The sequence below is a fragment of the Phacochoerus africanus genome, chromosome 4 (assembly GCF_016906955.1).
Source record: "Phacochoerus africanus isolate WHEZ1 chromosome 4, ROS_Pafr_v1, whole genome shotgun sequence".
Classification (NCBI taxonomy): domain Eukaryota; kingdom Metazoa; phylum Chordata; class Mammalia; order Artiodactyla; family Suidae; genus Phacochoerus; species Phacochoerus africanus.
Window position 1 is genome coordinate 60,297,240 of NC_062547.1, and position 22,153 is coordinate 60,319,392.

General features: G+C 58.9%; 1 protein-coding gene across 8 annotated transcripts in view; it reads right to left on the reverse strand.

Moving 5' to 3' along the window:
• Positions 1–3,380: 3,380 nt before the first annotated feature.
• Positions 3,381–22,153, reverse strand: part of CRTC1 (CREB regulated transcription coactivator 1) — an 83,739-nt gene continuing 64,966 nt past the window's right edge. For 2 of the 8 annotated variants that reach the window (XM_047776520.1, XM_047776518.1), the window contains 9 exons: positions 21,227–21,267; positions 20,515–20,735; positions 15,597–15,715; positions 13,517–13,669; positions 13,358–13,408; positions 11,078–11,182; positions 7,657–7,743; positions 6,837–7,017; positions 3,381–5,529 (listed from right to left, as the gene is read on the reverse strand). In XM_047776520.1, coding sequence (XP_047632476.1) covers positions 5,318–5,529; positions 6,837–7,017; positions 7,657–7,743; positions 11,078–11,182; positions 13,358–13,408; positions 13,517–13,669; positions 15,597–15,715; positions 20,515–20,735; positions 21,227–21,267 — 1,170 coding nt within the window. In that variant the 3' untranslated portion in view covers positions 3,381–5,317. Of the gene's footprint in view, positions 5,530–6,836; positions 7,018–7,656; positions 7,744–11,077; positions 11,183–13,357; positions 13,670–15,596; positions 15,716–20,514; positions 20,736–21,226; positions 21,268–22,153 lie in introns of all 8 variants that reach the window. The other 6 variants (XM_047776515.1, XM_047776514.1, XM_047776519.1 and 3 more) reach the window with 4 other exon arrangements.

Sequence of the window (22,153 nt, forward strand, 5' to 3'; positions counted from 1 at the left end):
GAGAAGAGGACAGGAATAAAGGGGAGGAGGCAAAGACGAAAACATTGGATTTTTATTACGTTTCATTACAAAGGATGCAAAGGTACAAAGACGATAGCGTCCACGCCAGAGAGGATGGGCAGGGGCCGGCCGAGTACACCCTGAGCGCCCGCCCCCACCCGCTGTGGGCACCCACGCGTGCGGCCCACGGGACGTCTACAGCACAATGTACATGCTGGGGGGGGGTGGGTGGGGGCAGAGCCAGCCTGGGGAAAGAGGGACACAGGTGGGGCAGGGCTCGGACTGGCGGGTTTGCATATATCAGTGGTATGGCCCAGCCCCTAGACGGGGAGGGGCAGTTTCCCATAGAGAGCATGGCGGGGCCAGTGGACCCAGGCTGCCAAAGCCCTCCCTCCCGGGGTCTGGTGGCATATGCCACAGCTGTGTCCCCTTGTCCCCAGTTGGCGGGAGGTCAGAGGGGACAGTCAGGGCATCGATTGCCCCCAAATACCACAACCCTGCAAGATGGGGGGTAACCCACGTGTTACTGGCTCCTCAGGACAGAGCGCTGGGCACTGGCTAGGAGGGCACAGGAACAGTCTGGGACTAGCATCACCCTGACATCCAGCCCTTGCCCCTACCCTGCCTGGGACATGGCTGTGGCCCTCACAACCTTGAGCCTGAGCCAGTGACAGAAGGGGACTGAGGCCCAGGTCACAAGGGTCTTGCGCCCCTGGGTGCCTTCGAGAGTACTCTAGTGCCCAGGCCTGGGGGTGCAGGTCCCCCCAGGTGAGAGCTCTTGTCTGAGGCCTGTCGCCTATGGAACACCAATGGTTATGAGGAGTTCCCCATGCAGGCAGGATGCCCAAGGCAGAGGGAAACCAGAAAACAGAGTTGGCTCAGGCCAAGCTGCCTGGGCAGGGCCTGAAGAAGGAAATGTCCCAGGGACCCCTCATCATATGCTGTGAGACCCCCGAGGGGTGGGGGCCCGGGGTCCACGGAGAACCTGGGCAGAAACTGACCTGGCTACCCACTCACCCCCGGCAGGCCTCCCAGGGTAGGTGGGGCACCAGGTCTCCTCCCAGCTCTTCAGGCCATGCAAGGGGTGCTCAGGTGGCCACGGCTCCCTCACCTGAAGCATCACCTGCAGGGGTGGTAGACCAGGCTCAGGGACACCAAGTACCCTTGACCATGTACCCTGTGCCCCAGGCCCACACCAGGGGTACCCTGAGGCCTCTGACTACTATAGCTCCAACTGAACCCAGTGAGGGTGAAGGGTGCTGCTGCTTCGTCAGGGCTGGGAGTGGCTATAGGGTAGGAGTCGTCTCCCGATACAACGAGGCCTCACCACACCCAGCCTGCACCCTGCGGTAAGGATGCCTTCTTTGGAAATGCAGAAAGCTCAGAATCCACTTGGGGACAGGCGTTTGGCAGCATGTTTGGTTCTGAACTTGCTCAGGGTTGGCTGAGACATGGAGGTCTGGCGACAGATGCACCATCCCAGGTGTCCTGAGCCCTCCGGGGGCCTCCAGGTCAACAGAGCCCCCTCTAGGAACAGGGGATCATGGGGACTCATCCGGCCCAGAAAGTTGGACAGAGCGGGGTCACCCCTGCTGCATGGGCCCAGCCCAGCCCAGCCCAGCCCCCCACAGGCAACACCTACTCCTGTCCCACCTGACAGCACCCAGCCAGCACCTAGTACACCCATCCGAAACTGGACACCTGTGCCAGTAGGATGATGAATGGATGACAAGTGCCTCTCACCCTCTAGGCGGGGGTCTCACAGCATTTGATGAACGCACAGATGGACAACCGTCCCCGCCCATCCCGCTGTGATAAACAGGCCTCGTGATGGGGCCTGCTTGGCTAGCCATCCTCCTGAGAGGTTGGTTGCCTGAAGAAATCAGACCAAACACACCCATGACGTCAGGACTCTCCTACCCAGCCCCTTAAACCCATGAGTAGGTCAGAACACCCAGGCGAAAAGCCCAGCCCAGCATCCAAGACAGGGCTGCACCCCCAGTGCACACTCACTGGGCAGGCAGGTGGCCCTGAGGCCAGTGGGGAGGCTGGAGGTTAGCGTGAGGCATTGCTGAGAAAGGGCCACAAACACATACACACCTGCCCTTGCCTTCCAGCCTCGCAGGCCAGGTCCCAGGGAGCTCTGTGGACTGCAGTGGGGGCTGGACCCAACTCCATTAGGGTCCCTTCTGCTGTGCCTTGTCCCCACAGGGTAGCCTGACTGGTTTTAGGATTCTGCTGGCTGTGGGCCCCACATTTTGCTCAAGGGTCGACTTGCTCCCTGAGCTTTCCACTAAAGGTCTCAGGGCACGCTGCCTCAAGGGACTGGCCCTGACCCTTCTCACCCATAAGTGTCAGGGGGAAGCAGGGCTTGCGGGGAGATTGAGAAGGAGGCTGCAGGATACCCCAAATAGTACTGCCTGTCTTCCCTTTGGTAAGGGCACGGCGGGGGTGGAGGTCCCCAAGGGTACCTGTGACAGGGATGGGATCCCCATAAGACTCCTCCTTCTGCCCCCCCAAGTCAGTGCTGGGCACTCTAGGGAGTGACGCTGAAGGGCGGGGCATGATCGCTCTTCTCTGGAGGACACAGAGAGAAGCTGACCCCGAGTCTCACCCTTGGCCCGTGAGCCTCGTGCAGTAACAAACTCACCAACCACCCTGGGGGCTCAGAGGACAGAGGGTAAAACTGAGGCAGGTGGGGACACGCTGGTTGGCTCGTGCTCCCGGAGAAAAGGTTTTTGCACAGCTGAGGGTCGCTCGGCCAAAGTGAGCGAGGACGCAGACGGCGGGTCTATGTACATAATGCAGGGGCCCCGGCTCACCCCTCATGGTGCAGCTTGCCTGAAATCACAGTATTTTCACGTCACAAGTCAAAGGGCTGATTCCCCTTAAGCTGTCTTGTTTCTAAAGGTCTTGGCAATTCAAGAATATTTAGTAGAGAAGTGTTACTTAAGAAAAAGCCAAAATCCCCAGAGTCCTGCCCAGGCCCAGGAGGGGGCAGTAAACGCTTTGAGGATGCCTGGCCGCTGGCTCCTGGCTGGGGCCCCCTCCCCAGGGAAAGCGCTGCACCTACGCCCCTCCTGGGCCGAGGCTACCATGTTAATACAATGTCACCTGTGCTCCTGGCCGAGGGACACTGGAAATGGGCCACGGGGCTGAACACCCCCTTCTCTCCTGCCCATGTGCACCAAAAATCCAGTGCTGAGCAGATGGGAAGTGAGGGCTGACAGGGCACCCTCAGAGGGACGCCAGTGCCTTGTTTGAAAATTGCATCCAGGAAGGTTGCTTGTTATTTTATTAAGGCCATTTTTTAAAAAGTTCTACATACAAGTCTAACAGTAATCAAACCCTTCTATATACATGTAGTTTTTCTTAAAAAAAAAAAAAAAAAAAAAGTCCCCACTCCTCGCCCCAGCCCCCGTCATGGAAACATAACAGGCCCTTGACCTGGATGGACTGACACAGTGTCCCCAAGCCTCCAAAACAGCAGTGGAGGTCAAATGACCAAGGATGGGGGTGGGGGACTTTCCATATGTATGGCCACCCAGCCGCTTGGCTGAGTGCTAACCACCTGGCTGGGGAACAAGGAGATCAAACCCGGCTCCCACAGACAGAGGTGGGTGCTCCCAAGACCCTGGCGGAGGCCGAAACACACCAAGCAAGAGGTGCCGGCCCGGCCAGCAGGTGGAGGAGCAAGAACTCCAGATGCGAGATGCGATGTCGGAGAGAATGAAACAGAGGTTCCTATTCCAAAGCAACCGACAGAACACAAAGCCAGCCCTACCACCCACTCATAGGGCCTGTAGGGCAGAGGGACGGCCTCCGGCGCGCCAGTGAGCCCCGACGGATGGTCACCTGGGCCTCCCGAGGCACTTTGAGAAGCACCTGGAAACCAACCGCTAAAATGCACACTGCTCTTGGCCTCCACGTCTAGCCTGCCAGGAGGAGCTACAAGCGGCATGGCCAGAGGGAACGAATGTCGGTCAGTTCCTAGAGTGGGGTGGTGAGGACGGCCTTGTCTCTGGGGCATCTACGAGCTGAGGGGCCACAGCTATTGCCGGCCACGAGGTCTGGGACAGGCCCGCCCTGAGGACTGGTTGGCACCTCGGGAGGGCCTGGCAGAGCTGGGCTGAGAGACCCTTGGTGAAAGCCACGGCTCCTTCCCAGGTGTCTATTATAGGACCAGAGCAGAGGCACCTCTGGTCACTGCTGCCAGCTTCCGCCAGAATACCCGCTCAGCCCTGCCTGATCTTATGTCCTTCTGTTTTGAGATGATGGGGCGAAACTAAAAAGATCAGAGATGCAGCTCAGACCTGGGCAGGCAGCAGACTGCTTCCAGTTAGCTTACAAATATATATATAACATTAGATTTCTACAATAAAAACATGCTCTCAGGCAAGTGTTGGCTTGAAGGAATCAGTTACTGGTCTACGACCAAAATGTAAATACAAAACTAAAGAAACAAACAAAAAGAAACACAACACAAATGTCCTGGCCACCCCCTCCCCACCCCATTCTTTAAATAATAGTAACAGTGACCACAGTACAGAGAAAGAAAGATGGAAACAAGTTGCAAAACCCCCAGAAATAATCCCTGCCTCCACGTGCATCCCAAGCAGGCCTGTTCCTCCTGGGCAGGAGTTTCACAGCAAAGGTGGCCACACAGGGGCCTGGCTGGGGCAGGTGAGGCAGGGGCCCGGGCTTCCCACTGGGCCCCAGGAAGATTCAGCTGCTTCGCATGCTCTGTTCACATGTTCGCATCCCACCTCCATGGGATGGACTCTAGCTCTGTGTGTGTGCTCAGAAATATAAAAGACAGCAGTCCAAATAGTGTTTATTTCGCTTCATGCCCGGCCCCCCTCTCTGGCGCCTTCTCCCTTTGGCAGGGTGGGGCTGGCTCACTACCTAACCACGGGCTGGGGGCACGGGTGGGTGGGGGGGCCAGGGATAAAGGAAGGCAGTGAGAGCTGGACAACAGTCGGAAGATGCCCCTCAGCCCACCGCGTCGCAGAGCACAGCGCCCCACCCCCGAGCCCGGCGGCCCTGCCCAGCACGCTTTCCGCATCTTACAGGGGGGACGAGAGAGCAGGGAGGGTCCGCGGGGGCGACGCGAGGGCCTCACGCGGGAGGTGGACAACCGGGTGGGGGGGATGGGCGGGCGGGGCGCTTGGCGGCATTGCAAGCTCAGAATCACAAGCTCGGCCGTTTGCGAGGGACGGAGCGCCGCCGTCCCCAGGCTCAGGGAGACACCGTCGGGACCACTGACCGGTGGGGTGACGGAGCCGGGGGCTGGGCGGCAGTGTGCCGGGCGTGCTGCTCACAGACGGTCCATCCGGAAGGTGTCTTCAGTGGCCGGGTCAGCCAGGACCATGTCTGGGTCATTGAGCATGTGCAGTCCGTCCAGGGTCAAGGGGTCAATCTTGAGTTCGTCCAGTGGGAACTGGTTGTCAGAGTCGAAGCTGACGTCACTGACCCCAGCCAGCGTGCTGGTCAGTTCTTTAGAGAGGCTAGGAGGGGACTCTCCTGTCACTGTGTATGGGGGGTGGGGTACAGACAAAAGGCTCAGCTTGACCTTGGCTCCCTGCACCCCTGCAGCCCCTCTCAATTTTCAGGCCACACCAGGGGAGCTCACCTGAGCAGTCTGTCCACCAAGGGACATCTGCAATGTCTGGGGACATTTTTAGTTGTCACAACTGGAGGGAATGCTACTGGCATCGGGTGGGTGGAGGCCAGGGATGCTGCTCAACACCCCATAGTAGATAGGATGGTCCTGACCTGGATGTTGGGGTGTCAAGGCCAGGAAGCCCTGGGATGAAGGCTGCGACACAAACTTCAGTGTGACCTGGTGGGAGCAGGGCCCACTGCCAGGTTCTGCTAGGCAGTCTGCTCCGTGCACATCAGGAGCCTCCTTGTGGGTTGGAGGGAAACTCAAATTCTCCCCAAGAGACCTAGGTTCCAACCTGGACTCCTTCCTCTACTCAGTTTCCCAATCTGGGAAAAGGACAGGAGGTTCTGGTCTGTCTGGCCTGCTGGACAATCAATGGTGTCTGATCTTTCTCACACAACCCCCAAGGCCAAGGCTTTTGCACGCAGAACATCTCCTGCAGACCGTGGGGGCAAGGAGGAGGCACCGGATGTGCACCCAGAGTTTCGGCTATGGGGAGCTCTGGACAGGGACCCCCTCCATCCTAGAGATGACAGTGGGGACTTCTAGGAGAGTCTCACCCTCAATCCCATGCAGCTCTGGCTTGTGAGGAAACTGCTTCCTTCTTTGATAAAACTCAGAACTTCAGGGCATGATGAGGGGTGGGGGCAGGGACCCTGAGCTCTGCTGGGTAAAGGCTTACTCACAGGTGCGTGTGCATGTCCACGCTCCTGGGCACTGTGCTGAGACCACCTGGGGACTCCTGACAGCCCGTGTGAGCTGGTACGTGTCTGCTGCTGCACAGGCTGAGCCCCACTAGGCAGGGCCCACCCCACAGAGTCACTTGCAGCCCCAGCACATTCAGCTAATGGGGTTCAGGAGCCTGGGCAGTGGATGAAGGACTAGCTGAGTGACCTCTTCTATCCAATTCACACTCTTAGCCCAGGACACCAGACACCCAGGTCCAGGGTCCAGTGTGTGTCCCCCTAGCCTGTACTGTAAGCCCAGCAGTGAGTCAAGGCTGGGGAGGTTCTGGCCTCCTTGGTTTGTACCAAGAGCAGGGACCCCTCAGCCCCATCACATCTCACAAAGGGTGGAGACTCCATCACCCCCAGGGCTGAGGCCTCTCATGGCAGCCAGATCCCACAGAGATCAAGACCCTCACCCAAGATGCTGTGATGGCTGGCCTCACCTGTGAGGATGATGTTGGGGATGCTGCTGTGACTGGGGTAGCCCAGCTGCTGTGTGTCCGGCAGGCTCCCAGGGCTGCCCGAGAGGCCCATCATGGCCGCCTGGGAATAGTTGAGCGTCGAGCCCGGGCTGTACAGACTGCTGGAGCTGATGGCATTCTCCATCATGTTGAACTGCTCCAGCTAAGAGAGGAAGCATACAGGCATGAGGCCACTGCCACCCAGGTGGCCACCGTGGGACCCGGGCTGCTGTAGGCCAACGAGTCTGTCTGTGGCTGCTGGTAGTTCCAACTTTTCAGGATGCCTAAGAGCCATGTCAAGGCACACTTGGGGCTGCCGAGCATGAGTCCCTCTGCCCTGGGGTCTGCTCATCTCCAAACCTGCCTGCACCTGCCAGCACCTGCCAGCACATGCCCCCCACCCCTGGCCCCCAGCTTGCTGGCTGGTTGGCTGGATGGACAGATGAGTGACCAGCCCCAGGCAGCAGGCAACCCTTCCCGTGCCCACATGCCCTCAATGCTGGCCTCCACACAAAGCCAGCACAACCTCTCAGCAAACCCACGTGCACAGTTCACGCTGAGGAACCCCTGTTAAGAGCCACAGCCCATCCCTGCCAGCGTTCACTGCCCACCCTTCCTCCCCCTCTGCTGGTGGCCTTGTTCTGCAGGCAGGATGCAGACACGGGGTGGGGGTTGGGGGCAAAGCCAAGCCACCCCCTCCAGGACCTGAGCCTCTGCAGCCTGGAGTCGGGAGGAGGCTGAGAAGCTCATGCCCGAGGAGTGGGTGGGATCTGGCGAGCGTCTGCAGTGGGCGCCCGCTCACCTGATGGGACAGAGCATTGGCCTGCCTGGCTGCCATCTGCTGCTCATAGTATGAGTCCCCAAACACGCCGCCCAGGGTAGAAGAGTGCTGCAGACAGAAAAGAGGCCCACTGTCGTCAGGGTCCCCCAAATCAGGCAGGGGTGAGGCCACCATGGCAAGGTGGGGTGCTCCCACACCTCTCTCCTAGGACCTCACCAGCCGGCCCAGGTTGGGAGAGGAGGGAGGCCTCTGGAACTTCCCGGAGCATGCTCTGGACGTTAAGAGGCGGACTGCATCTCTCCCAGGGCTCCGGGGAGAGCCCAGGCCCCGGAATGGAGCAGCGCACCCCTAATCTGGGGATGATTGCTCTTTTCCACTGCCTACTTCTGGGGGGACTCTGTACCCCAACTTCGCCCAAAGTGCCACCCCATCGCCTCTATTTGGGCCCAGGTGTGGGTGAGCCCATTCTCTTCATGTGGAAGATGAGGGGCCACAGGGGTCAGGAACCCCACCTGACAGGCCCCAGAGGAAAGTGTGTGAATAGGGCAAGGTGGGGGGCACTCTGGATATTCAGGACATGGGAGACACAGGACAGGCAGCAGGCCACACACACATGGGCAGAGAGGCTGCACAGAGCGAGCATGGGACAGGTATACGGAAAGCCCTAGTCCACCCACGGCTGGCTGCCTGCCTGCCACCCCTACTTGCTCAATGCCAGCTGGGGCAGAGGGATGGGGGCTGCCCCCGGGAGAGGATCAGGGGGCTGGGATGCCCAGTGGCCGTGGAAATGCCAACAAGAGAAGCATGGAGCCCCTGCCCATTCCTGAGATGCTGCCAGGGAGACAATGGGAAGGAGTCTAGTGGGATGTGGAAGGGAAGTGAGGGATGGCATGTGTGGCCAGGTCGCACTGGAGGCAACAAACCAGGGGAAACATATGCCCAACCCAGCCCCTCAGTGTCCCTGAGGCTGGGAACCCTGGCCTATTTCCTCTTCTGTGGGATAGCATGGCTTACAGAAGTCACTGTCCTGCAGCTGCTCCCAGGTGCTCAGCATGTATCCAGACCGGAGTTTCCACAGACCATAGGCCCTGGACCGCCTCCCTTTGGGCTCCCTGTTCTAGAAAGGTCCTCACGCTCTTTGACAACTGCCAGAGCCCACTGGCCACTCTGGGTATTCAGTAGACAGGAACACACTGCCACATGGCAGGCGGGGTGGCTCCTGGGGCTGGATGTTCCATTCAACCACCAGGAAAGAGTTAAAAATGTGAAAGGAGTAAAGGAGGAGAAAAGACCATGTGGCAAAAAGGCCACAGCTGTCCTAAAAATCGCCAGCTTCGGGCTTGGAAAAGGGGGGCTGTGGGACTGCATGGAGGAGGCACATGACGGCCTTGGTGGAGGCTGGGGGCTGGTCTTTCTGGGGCACTTGATCCTATGTCCGTGGCCTTGATCCCAGAGAGGCCTGGCACACACAGGAGACCCCAGGTACGATTTCTCTTGTGAAGCTGCCATAAGAGCTCTGCTCAGAATACAAGAGGGGAGGCAGTACACAGGACCTGATCCCAACCACTGGAAAATCAGGGTGCATCAGGACAGATACAGCATCCACTCAAGGCCAGATGTGGCAGGCAGCTGCCCTGTGCATCCAGGAGGAGACACTGGCTAGGCAACGTGGGGTGACCCAGGCCCCTGGGGCTGATGAATGCGTCCTCCAAGATCCAGCTGCAGTGGGAAACCAGGCCTGCCTTCTGCCATGGTTTGTTCCCAAGTGAGCTCCTGATGGGGGGCAGACAATCTGCCGGCCCCATCCTCATATCTGAGTGAGCTGCCTGCCTCCCTCGCCAAGGCACAATGTATGGATGGACAGACTGACACACAAGACACAGGCTTGACAACACAGCAACAGGCTCTCTGCTGGGATAGACCGCTCTGGTTCAGGCCAAACTCTTCTGAGATCCGATCCACCCTTAAATTCTTGTCCTGCCTCATAAAGGGACTTCACTCAGGGACCGGCTGGGGTAGGGCTGCCCACCGGGGGACACCCCACCTGCTGCTTCCCTGCCTAGACCAGCTTCTTCCACCCCTGACTCCTCTGGCACCACGAGACCATGATGAGACCAGACGTGAGAGCTGAGAGCTGACAGGGACAGACCGAGAGCATGTAGACAACAGGCTGACCCCAGGCCGGGCCTGCCCTGCCCTGAGCTCACTGCACCTTCTTGCCCTCTATGGGGAGGGGAGGCCCCTAGCTGTCAAGGGTGGTGGAGGGAATGCCCTGGGAGAGGCCCCCCCCGTGTCAGCGAGTTATGAGAACAGCCTCGGGTCCCCCTGAGACGTAGGCCCACTGTCTTGACACATGGGCCTGGCTTGGGGTGCATTGCTGAGAGCCTGGGAGATGGGGACAGCTGCACATCCCCAGGGACAAGGGAGCCCAGGTCCTGCCTGGAGGAGTAACTCCTCCCTCCACTCTACCTGGGAAGTAAAGCCCTATCTTCCCTTTGGCTGAGAATGAGGCTTCAGGGTCTAGAGTACCGCATGGCTCCTACAGGTCTCTCAGCTTGGTGACAGTCTGGGGACAGGGTGGTGGGGTCCTGGGGAGACTTTGCTGCTACAGCAAGAAGTTTTGGGCCTGGACGTCAGCTTTGTGGGAACCCCTCCTCCTCTGACAGAAGGTTTCGGACAGAATGTAGCCGTGGGTGAAGCTGAGCCAAGGGGAAGTCTGAGGAACGGGGGTGGGGTGTGCATGTGTGTCTGTGTCAGAGATGGGGTCCTGTGGGGCCTGGAATGGAGGGAAAACCTAGGTCTGACAGACATGGTCTAGCCCTGCTTGTCACCTGGGGCAAGCCTCTGTCTTCTCATCTGTGGGAAGAGGACAAGGATGCTGAGAGGTTGTCAAGCCAGAGAAGCTTCTGGGGCTGGGGACCAGGAGATGAGAGAAACACCTTCCCAAGGGGCAGACAGGGCTGAGGGGTTGGAGCCCCCATCACCTCAGCTGCACCCTGAAGCAGGGGGCTCCCCTCCTCCTTCAGAAGCCTGAAAGCATTAGCCTCAGGGCAGGCAGACATGGGTGGGGACAAGGGCACAGGTGCCTCGATGCCGCTCTGAGCCGCACACTGGGGCATCCCAACCATGGGGTGAGGAGCTGGGGCATGGCCAACACTGGCATCACTGCTGTGAGTAGAGAGTCTGCCACCCCCAGCTGGGGTTTGGCACAGACCACAGAGGCGCTGTGGGAATGTGGCAGCTGCAGGGGAGGGCGCCCTCTCCTTGGCCCCTGCTCAGGGTGGCCTCCCCTTGCCAGTCCCAACCCCGGTGGAGTGAACAAGATGGGATGGAGTGAGACAGGAGGCACAGATGGCGGACGGGCAGGTGGGGGACATGTGGGGGGAGGGGCGCCAGCTAGGCTGGAGGAGGGGAGGTGGGGAGGGGAGGCGGCGTCCCTTACTTGTGGGGAGCTCCCAGGGGAGAAGCCTTGATTGGAGACGGGCGAGGTGGGAGACTGGTTGGCTGGGGAGCCGGCGCTAGTGCGGTACTGCTGCAGAGCCGGCGCCTGTGACGACAGACAGGTCAGGATGCTCGAGGGGCCCCAGGCCTGGCTTCTTGGGACTGGCTGCTTCCCACCGAGCCCCGGGTAGAGCCCCCACCCTTCAGGTAAGCAGAGTACTTGGGGTACCTGCAGGAGGTAGGGGTCCCTGGCCCTTTCCTGAGCCCAGGGTCTTGAGGGGCTCTGCCTCCAAAGCCAACTCTGGGAGGGGCGAGGGCAGTCAGAGAGCCTGGAACCCAGCTCATGGAATCGCCCTGCAGCCTGGGGTGGGACCGAAGGGCTGGCCCCGACTCAGCAGGTTTCAGAGTACCCGCATTCACACCCCCACTCATTTGCAGACACTGGATGCATGTGTGTGTGCGCGCGCGCACACACACACACACACACAACACACACACGCAGGCCCACGCCTGGGCAGGTTAAGGCCCAGGGCCAGAGGCTGGGAGCAGTGGCGGGAACTGAAAAAAAAGCTATTTAAGGGCACACAGCAGGGCTCCCAGAGCTGGACAGTCATGATCATCAGTGCCACTTGGGACAAGCCCGCCAGGTTATGCCTAGTCCACAGACTTCCAAAGGGCAGCCACTTCCTCACCCAGAGGACAAAGGGCCTTGGCTTCTTACCAGACCCCTGTGGGGCAAAGACGAGCCAGGCCAGGACTTGTATTTAGACCCTTCTCTGGTCCCACCTGGTAAGGCACTGCTGTGTGCCCCCAGGCCTGTGTGCCTCACAGCCTGACCGCTGAGGCTGTTGTTCAGTGACGCCCAGCTGGCCAGCCTAGGGCCCCCTAAGTCCTACGTTTTCTTCATTTCCTCGGAGGCCTGTTCTGGGCAATTTGGGATGGGAGTTGAGCCCAGGTGAGGCAGGGGGGCTTGCTTAACAGGATGTGAGTGCGAAGAGAGACCAGCATGGTCACTCAGCAATGACCAGCTCAGACCTTTTCAGGGTTGGAAAGGGGAAAATGACCAGAGGGACCCACTCACTTGGGCAGGTCTGCAGAAACTCAGAGGAGGCCAGTGGAGCCCGAGTCCTATGGGAGACAGCACTCCCTGGAGGTGGGAGGGTGGGAGTGCCAGATGACAAACGCCTCGACCTGAGAGCCTGGCCTGGGCACCCCATGCGACCAATGTCCCCCAAGCTCCACAGTGAGGCTCTGCTGTTGCAGGGTGTCATGGAACTGGTGCCCCAGGCAGCTCCACTGTGTTTCTGCCAAAGGCTAGGCTTGAGCACATTCCCATCCAAGGGGACCTCTGAGGTCTGTCTTCTGAGCTTGGAAAGGTGGGTCTCTACCTGTTGGGTTATCTTCCCACCTGCCTCAGCTCAGGGAGGTCTGTTCTTTGCAGAGCACATGGCATTCTGATGACATGTATCCCAAGGCTGGGAGCCATGGGCCAAATGAGAGGGGAGGGCTGGCTGGGCCCCAACATGGGTCCCTGTGCCTCTGAATGTAGTCAAAGGTAGTTGTGACCACTCCCTTCCTACCAGCGTAATCAGGGTGAAAGGGTGAACTTCTGAACTGTCAGGAAGGTTTGTGCGGACAGCTGTCAAAAACTAGCATTAGTTACCCCGAGCCTGGCCCCAGGCAAGAGGTCCCAAGGTTTGAGCTACAGGCCTCCTCAAACCCCATGCAGGGGGTCCCAAAGTCTGAGATGCAGGCCCCCCCGACTCAGAGCAATGTGCTGTATGAACCATAGAACAGGTTTCATCCCTTCTCTTCCAAGTCCATCTCTGTCCTTCTGACTCCCAGAAGTCCATTCCCCAGGCCCTGAGAGCTCTGTATTCCGCCGGCCTCAGAAAAAGCCTTTTCCTGGGTGGGAAGGGCTGAGGGGGCATTCAGGGCATGGGGAGGGCTTGGCAGCCAGACATGGGGTGGCTCATGCTGGATGAAGTTTGGGGTACTTGACCCCTGCTTGTGCCTCAGTTTCTCCATCTACACTGGGGTGACAAACTTGGCTTGAAGATTCCAGGTGGAATCCCCATTAAGCTCCCAACCCCAGGCAGCTTTTGCCTTGGCCTCAACCCCCTGCCGAGTTGGCTTCAAAATGGAGCCTCAAGGTGGCTGCAGATAAAGCCAGGCACCCTGACAGCTCTCCTGCAGGGCAGATGGGGGTCTCCCAAAGGCCCCAGGCCCTTTTTGCACAAGCCCCCCATCCAGGCCCCATGGAACCCCATCCCGGGCTTACCGAGGCAATGTCAATCCCCATCGGTGGCTGGCCTGCGCTCTCTGGGGGGGACTGGGGGAGAGAGGACGGTACCGTGACCGCAAGCGGGGGCAGCTGGGGCCCCCGCGTCAGGCTGGCGCTTGGCATCAGGGAGCCGCCCGGGGGGAGACCGACAGGCACCTGCGGGGGCGGTGGGGGCGGCTGCTGCTGGGATGCAGGCGGTGGCGGTGGCGGGGGCTGAGGCTGTGGTGGGGGCGGCTGCTGAGAGCCTGCCTGAGTAAAGAAGGCGTAGGGCAACTGCTGCTCCAGAGATAGGGCATCCATGGCCACGGCCTGAAGGGAGAAGAGGGTATGAGATGAGAGGCCTGCCCAGAGGCAGGCCAGGCCACGAGCACCTGCTCCCCAGGGGAATCCCCACAGCCTGGAGCACCTGGCAATGACGTGAAGGATGAACGAAGGGTGGTCCAGACCCTGGACCAGGGAAGCAAAGGCCTGGCAGGCAGGCCTCCCCTGGGACCCACGGAGGACTGGGCTACAGCTGAACAGACTGCCCCCAGGAAGCCTTTCTCACCGCACCTGAAAGGCGACACCCCTTCTGCACTCTTGCAGACTAGAGAGGCCCCCGGCAGCAGGGAGCCAGAGCCTAGCCCCTGTGGAGTCCTAGAGGGCAAGTGGTGGGAGGTTCCTTCCCACCACCCTGCAGCCTGGCCACCGAGGGAGGCTGCAGACCGTGCAGGTGATGGAGGCAATGGTGTGGTCACTCAGCAATGACCAGCTCGGGCCCTCTTAAAGTTGGAAAGAGGAAAATAACCCAGGGCAGGTTTTCAATGTTCATGAGTTTGTGCAGATAGTCCCTGGGGATAGGCAAGCCCCTGCCCTCTGAGGGAGGCTGGACATGCCCAGGAGCTACAGGATGTAAACATTTAGGGGGAGGCCTGCCTGTCATCGACAGTGGGCAATTCAGGACCAAAAAGGAAAGGGAAGGCAAGTTTCAGGGGTGGGGAGTGGCAGGGAGGGGAAAAGAGGCTGGGGTCACAGATGGAGAAACAGACGACGCAGTGGCCTGGAGCCCCTCATGGCTCTGTCTGGATCCTGATCTGAACAAGAACTATACAATAGACAAGAGTAGGGAACCAGGCCCCGGTTGGGCATCTGAAGGTATAGAAAATTACTGTTAATTTGATTGTAGGTGGATAAGACCATCAAGGTAATATTGAAAACACAAAGAAATGGAGTTTCCTGATGGCCTAGCAGTTAAGGACTTGGAATTGTCACTGCTATGGCTCAGGTCACCTCTGGCCCAGGAATTTCTTCTTGCCGCAGGTGCAGTCAAACAAAACAAAACAAAAGAAGCCCAAAAACATCAACAAAAAAACTAGTTCTCTGGTGGCCTAGTGGGTTAAGGATCCAGCATTATCACTGCTGCAGTGATGTTTGATCCCTGGCCTAGGAACTTCTGCTTGCCTTGGGCACAGCCAAAAAAAACTAAAAACCAAAAAAAAAAAAAAAAAAACCCCCACACACATATAAATGAAAAGGGGAACATAATAAAGCACTTTACACAAATAAAAAGGGCTGTGAGAGAGGAAAAAACAACTGTATGCCAGCATGTGGGATAACCTTGATGAAAGAGATCAATTCCTAGACACACAAATTAGCAAAGAAGCAGACAAAGCAAATAGAGTAAACTGAAAACAAAAAACAAAAAACAAAACCCCTATCTAAACATCGTATTTTGGGAAATTTCAACAAGATCCTAAAGAAGAGAATAGGGCAATGAAGAAGGCCCAGTCTCACGGGCACAAGCTAACAGTCGTGATGGACACAGGGAACTCCAGGCCACTTTTTTTTTTTTTGGTCTTTTGTCTTTTTGGGACCACACCCACAGTATATGGAGGTTCCCAGGCTAGGGGTCTAATCGGAGCTGTAGCCACCGGCCTACGCCACAGCCACAGCAACGCGGGATCCGAGCCTCGTCTGCGACCTACACCACGGCTCACAGCAATGTCGGATCCTTAACCCACTGAGCGAGGCCAGGGATCAAACCTGCAACCTCATGGTTCCGAGTTGGATTCGTTTCCTCTGAGCCACGACAGTAACTCCTCTAGGCCATTTTCTGAATTTCCCATGTGTTTGAACATTTGATACCAAAATCAAAAATGTTAGGAAACTCTTCAGGATTGTTCCCTGGAAGGAGGGAGAGGCTTCCCACAGAGACAGAGCCGGGCCCCACCTCCCCTGCCCCACTGAGCCCTCGCACCTGCGTGATGGGTGACAGCGGGGAGAGAGTGGGTGACACCTGCTGGGCCTGCTGCCGCCTTGCCTCCGTGCTCAGGGACAGTGGGCGGTGCTGCGGTGAGGAGCCAGGCGTGCTCATCCCTGAAAGGGAGGAAGAGAAGGTAGGCGTGGTGCCAGCCACTGGCACACACCCAGGGTCACTGCCGGAGACAGCTCAATCACTCAGAAGCCAGTGGGCACGTCTCCATGGCCAAATCCAGGATGTCCCCTCTAAACCCCCAACACCCTGACACTCAGGGGGCTCCATTCTCCTTCCCACTTCCAGTGCTGACCAACACACCCCTCAATGATCCTGGCTTCCCTCCAGGAAGGGCGTGTCCCACAGACTCTGTCGATGAGCACTTCCCAACCTCTGCACCACCCCATGCTTGGCCCCCAGACGAATATGTGACCAGGGGAGCCAAATGAGACTCAGAGACTTTTTTTTTTTTTTGCTTTTTAGGGCCGCGCCTGCAGCACATGGAAGTTCCCAGGCTAGGGGTCGAATCGGAGCTGCAGCTGCTGACCTACCCCAGAGCCACAGCAACACAGGATCCAAGCCGAATCTGGGACCTACACCACAGCTCATGGCAATATTGGACCCATAACCGACTGAGCGAGGCCAGGGATGGAACCCACAACCTCATGGATCCTAGTCAGATTTGTTAACCGCTGAGCCGCGAAGGGAACTCCCCTGCCCAGAGGCTTTTGGTGTAACTCCAGGAATGGAGGTCCAGAGTTGTACGGTGGGGCATCCTATAACCACAAGGGAGCTGAGGGGAAAAGGTAGCATCTGAGCCCCAGACCCAGCCACACTGGCACTTCCTGGTTTTGGGAAACCATTAGTCCCCTTTTTTGCCTAAACTGGCTTGGGTTTTGGTTAGTTCCAAGGAAGTTGGTCCTGCTTGATGCTAGTTTCTTTTTGAGCCTTCTCCTCATCCTCCACCCACAACCCGACCCTTTGGCCAGATCTCCTCCTGGCCCCTGACCTTTGTATCTGGTCACACACTTTTCCCCCCATCTAATGCATTCCCCATATTGCAGCACAAACCCCACGATGATAACCACGCTAGAAACTCAGTTGTTTCATCTCCTTCCTGATGGAACTCCTGCCGAGGGGTTCCAAGTTGCCCCCTGCCTCACCCCAGCCCATCCCTCAGCAACCTGATCCTTGGATGTGTTGGTGTGAAGGCACTGAGTGAGGTCAAGTTCAGTGTGGCAGCAGTTGGAGCCTGCCAGCTGCTCCTGAGGCACCGTGCCAGGGAAGCAACAAGCCTCCTGACATGGCGGAGCCCTGGGGGCCTGAACCGATCCCCCAGATTACTTTCTTTGTCCTTTTGAGTTCACTGTGAGGCCCTAATGAGGTTGTGAGCAGGCCCTGAAGAGAGTCTGGCCCAAAGTCAAGGCCAGGTGAAGATGCCTGACTCACCGGGGGAGCTGATCCTATACCGCAGAGGGCATCAGATCAAACTCTTTCCAGCAAGTACGGCAGCAGGTTCGAGTGCTGGCATGAATGCAACCAGCGCACACTCAGGGAGATGAGGCAGCCTTCCCTCCACCCACGGCAGCTGTTCACTGGGGCCGTGTCATCTGTGTGAGGCGAGTCTGGTCACGCCTGTACTTCCCTTAGGATGCCCTGGCAGCTTCCCTCAGCCAAGCACCACAGGGAGGGGCCTGGCACCATTGACTGCTCCTGAGGCAGGGCCCCCAGGGGCCAGTCTCTGCACAGACCCTGGGCCCAGAATTAGGCTGCTGCAAACACAGTGACATCAGGGGAGCCATTGGCAGAGGCCTGGGGGGAGGAGTCCGGAAGATGCCTGCTGAGAGTGTGCTGGGTCTCAGGACCCCAGGCTCTTCCTGTCTTCTCTGAGCATCTGATGCCTCACATGTCCGGTGGGCCAAGGAACACTAGACACCCATGTAGGGAGCAGATGTCAGGGCTCAGGAAGCAGCAGAGGCAAATGCCAGGAGCGAGGGGGTCAGACAGGTGACAAGGATGGGAGGGGCCTGCAGCAAACTGAGGCGCTCTAGCCCACCTTGGGATGTAGGACTCAACCCACCATTGCTGGGTCTGATTCTTCAAGAGAAGCTAGAAATCCAGGTTTTTACATGTACGTTTGAGTGCTGATTCAAGGCGTCACACACACAACCACAGGCCACCCAAAATCACTGGTGGGCTGGATTTGGCCTTTAGGCTGCCAGCCTCTAACGTCTGTCCTGAATACAAGGGAGTTTTTAATCCTCTGCTAGGCTGCAAAGGGAGCTTCTGACCTTACATGGGGCAGCCACACCCTGAGACACCAGTTGGGCCAAGGGATGTCTTGCTGTTGAATTCCTTTTGACAACCTGGATCACCTTTGGGAAAAGAAGTGGGGCCAGCTGGAAGGGAAGCCTAGCGCAGGCAGGGAGAGCTGCCAGGGGAGGGCAGACCAGGTGTCAGGAGCCCTGGCCCAGTGGCACAGAAGCCCTGTGCACAGGGCCGGCCAGCCACAGAGCTATGCCAGGAAGGAGGACCACAGCCTGCCCACCTCCGGGACCGGCGAGCAGCCAAGGCAACAACTTTGGCAAATGTGGAAGGAGACGAGAGGGACCGCTGTCTTCCTGGAGGTGGAGGCCTCCCTCTTCCTCCTTGTTCCACTAACTCCCGCTCACGTTCTGACTACAGGGTGGGCTGGGTGCTGGTGGGGGCGATCTCCATGCGTGCCAGTGGCCTGCGGCTCAGCCTGATTTCAAACGCGCCCAGAAAGAGAAGCCCCTGCCAGGCAAGCTGCTGGAGCGGCAGGTTCGCAAACAACCGAACACATGTCAGACATTACTAGGCCAGTGCTCTGAGCCAGACAGGCTGGGGTCTGGGCCCCACACTTGGGGTCTGCGCTCATTCCCGCATCTATGATTTTCACATGTGTCGTGTTTTCCTGTGCTTGTTTAGACTCGGCGCGGGCTGGAGGTGCACGGCTCCCCGGAGGGCGCTTGGGGGGCTGCCAAGGACCCTCGGGCGGAGGGGGCGGTGCTCTGGAGGCTGCTGCAAGGTGTGAGGAGAAAAACAGGGGCCAGGAAACAGCAACTCTGCTGTTGAGGGGGGACCCTCCCCAGAGGCCTCAGAGCCAAGATCCCAGGTTCTTGCCTTGCACAGGCTGACGTGGACGCTGCCTACCATCAGTTTCTTGGAGGGCCCTGGCTCTTGTTCTCCCCTGAATCTGTCCATGTTGTCTTCTGGGACCTCCTTGGAGTGGGGGGCGGGGGAAGTATGACCAGGGCCTGTGTCCTCTGCCTGGTGGGGTGAGCCTTGGCAAGCACAGGGCCAGATGCATGGAAAAAACACAGCCTCGATGCCTTCAGGCCAGAATCTTGTTCCCCTCCTTACCAATTCTGGCCTCTAGCCCCTCGCCTAAAATCCTAGGGAACATGTGCACAACCCTGGACAGCCCTCACCTGTCGGCACCGAGGTCAGGAATGACTCCTGGCTCCTGGCTCTCCTTCCCTCCCTGAATCAACCAGGCTCCCAGGCTGGCCAACCTCACCCTGAAATCTCTCTCTGTGAAGCTCTCCATGGGGCTCTGCCCTGGCCGGGGCGCCGTAGCCCATTCCTTGCAGCCAGCTCTCCCTGGGCAGCCAGAGGAACTGTGACAAACACGAGCATGCGATTCTCTCAGAAAATCCTGCGTGGCGCTACCCACCATGCTCGGGGAGGAGGTGCGAAGGCCGTGGCCAAGGTGAGCACTGCCACACTGTGGCTCCAGGACACTGTGAGGGAATGCTCTCACCAACTGCTGGGTCCCCACACATGTGAGTCCCCATGGTCCTTCCTGCCTGTCCCTGTACGAGGCTGCTGGGGGCCATCTCCTCCAGGGATGCAAACCCACACCGGCCACAGACAACGTGGGGATAGGGGTCATAGGAAGGACATGGAAGATCAAGGCGACAGATGAGAGCAAAAGAGTGACTCCACAGCAGCAGGATGAGCGCAGAAAAGCAACCCAATGTGAGAGGGGGCATGGGCACGAACAGGGAGTCAGAACGGGCTGCGGAAGGGAAGGGAGGTGGTCTGCGCAGGGAATGGGGCCAGGAGCCTGCAAGAGGAGGAGGGCTGAAGAGCCGGGGCAGCATGTGTAAAGGGCCCATGGCTGGGAGGGGTTGGCTTGGGGAGCAGGAGTGAGAGGGCCCCAAACTTCCACTAGGAGGGAACGGAGGGGCTGTGCAAGGTCCTGACCAGGGGAGGGCCATGAGCTGATGGCTCTTGTGGGTGGAAAAAAGGCTGGGGAGGTGGGAAGTAGACAGTGGCCAGGCAGAGGAGAGAGTGGGACCTTGATGGGGGTGCCGACAAGACACGGCCATGGGTCAGAGTGGGTGAGAGGACAGGAGAGTTGAGGACACCTCCAGGGTTCCTGCCTGAGTCACAGGGAGATGGCACCACTGGAAGTCTCCAGGAGGAATAAGGATGGAGCAACACCAAGAGATACTGGGATGGGCCAGGGCCCCATGAAATGACCTCAAGGATGTGACCTGGGGAAAAAGGAACTTGGAGCACAGGGGAGGGGCTGGGCAGGAACATCCTAAGCAGGCAGAGGAACAGCACAGAGGAACAGATCAGGCCTGTCCCTTGATAAGAGGCACAGGGAAAGCCTGGCCCACCCCGACTCCCTGAAGCCCCCAGAACCCCTGGAGGGCATGAGCCTTCCCAGCCCCAGGATCCTGCCCAGGCTGTGCCCTCCACCCAGATGCCTTTACCCTTGGGTCAGCTTGGCAACTCCAAACCCCTGTGGCGGACTCTGCCCTCCACTCCCAGGCCCAGCATTTTGGATGTGACCCTGCTGCTAAGTCATCAAACACGTGTGTCATCCTCACTAGACAGTGAGCTGTGCCAGGGAAGGGAGTGCCCCCGTTGCCCGGCCCAGCCTTACCCTGGCCAGCACCGCCGATGCCCAGGTGTGTCAGGTTGGCTGCGAGGTTGCCGGTGCTGCTGGAACTGCTCAGCGCAGGGAAGGTGGGCTCTTCAGGGTCCAGCGGGGTCGGGAGGGGGGAGGGGAAGTGGATGTTGGTCAGGTCAGGCAGGGAGCCCCCCGTGTTGTGGGTGGCGGGGATCAGGGCTGTAGTGTTTTCCTGGTCGGCAGATGGAAAGATGCTGGGGAGGGGGGGGTGGGAAAGGCCAGACAGAGACGGAAGTGAGCTCTCAGGACTGCGGCTGGCCCGTTCTCCCCCAAAAGCTGTGGCAGGGACAGGAGAAGGCTGGTGCAAAAGCCTTAGCAGGTGCTAAATTATCCCCTACAATCAGGTGCTGCCCTGACGAAGAAACACCTGTCTGCTCGCACCTCCAATGGAAGCTCAGGAAACAGCCTATCCCTGTAGGAAGGAGGCTGGGGTGAGAGTCTTCCCTCTGACCAAGGACACGTGGTGTGTCTGAGGGGTGAGTGTACTGGGGCTGGGCAAGGGCTACATCATCCCAGGCAGGGAGGGGTAGGAGTGGCCCCCAATGGGGCTTGCTGGGTGGCCCCCAGTGGCACAGTGGCTCTCTTGTCATGACAGGCAGCCTTGTGAGCAGATGGGAAGCCCTGGGGTTGTCCAAGCAGCCCTTGGTGGCCTTGGGCACGTGGGGTGGGCCCTGCTGAGACTTACTTGATTCCGGGGACCTCGCAGGACTTGGGCCTGGACCCTGTCTGAAAGAAAAGACAGCAGAGGCTGAGCGGCCTCCTTGTGCACCACATGTCCTCAACACGGCCCATCTCCCCATGGGGCCAAGAACTTGCAACAAGAGAGCTTACTGGCAGGTGAAGAAGGGTGGCCCCGTGGGATGGCGGAGCCTGCCCCAGACACACCTAGGGGCAAAACCAAGAGCTCTATGGAAAATGCTGTCCCACAGCCCCTCCCAGCTTCACTCCTATCTGCCTGGCAAGGTGGGCACAGCCCAGGGGTGGCGTGGTCCCTTGTCAGGGCAGGCACTGGGGGAACAGAGAAGGCTTGCCCACTCTTCACATCTGAACCTTCCAGGGCTGGGCCACAGCCGTCAGCAGCCAGCCCGGAAGGGCGGCAGCGGTGGCGCAGTGGGTAGGGGGTGTGTCAGGGCCACCGAAAACCCAGGTGCCTCCAGGCTAATGCCCTCTGCTGTTCCTGAATCAAGGTGTTCAGGGCTCCAGCGCCCAGGCACTGCTTCTGCTCAGTGGCCCTCTGTCCATGGCAAGGAAGCCTCTGTCATGTGCAGAAGCTTGAGGAGGTTCAAGCTGGATGCCCTAAATAATACAGAGTGCTGCCCAGCACCCCCGCCCCCATCCCCCACTTTCCAGGGGTGCCCCCAAGCTGTGACTCCCATGGGGACCCTGGCCTGGCCCACGGTGCCTGGGGATGAAGACTGGCTGCCCTGGGGGCCAGCCCTGGGGAGAAGGTTCCAGAGCAACTCTTGTTTCCTCTTTTGTGAACCTGGGACACCATCACCATCCAAGAACTGCAAGCCCCAGGCAGGGTCCCCACACTCTTGTTCAAGGACAAAGGAGGGAATTCTCTTCCGCTGGCAGCAGACAGGACCGGACAGAACCTGGCATGCCAACG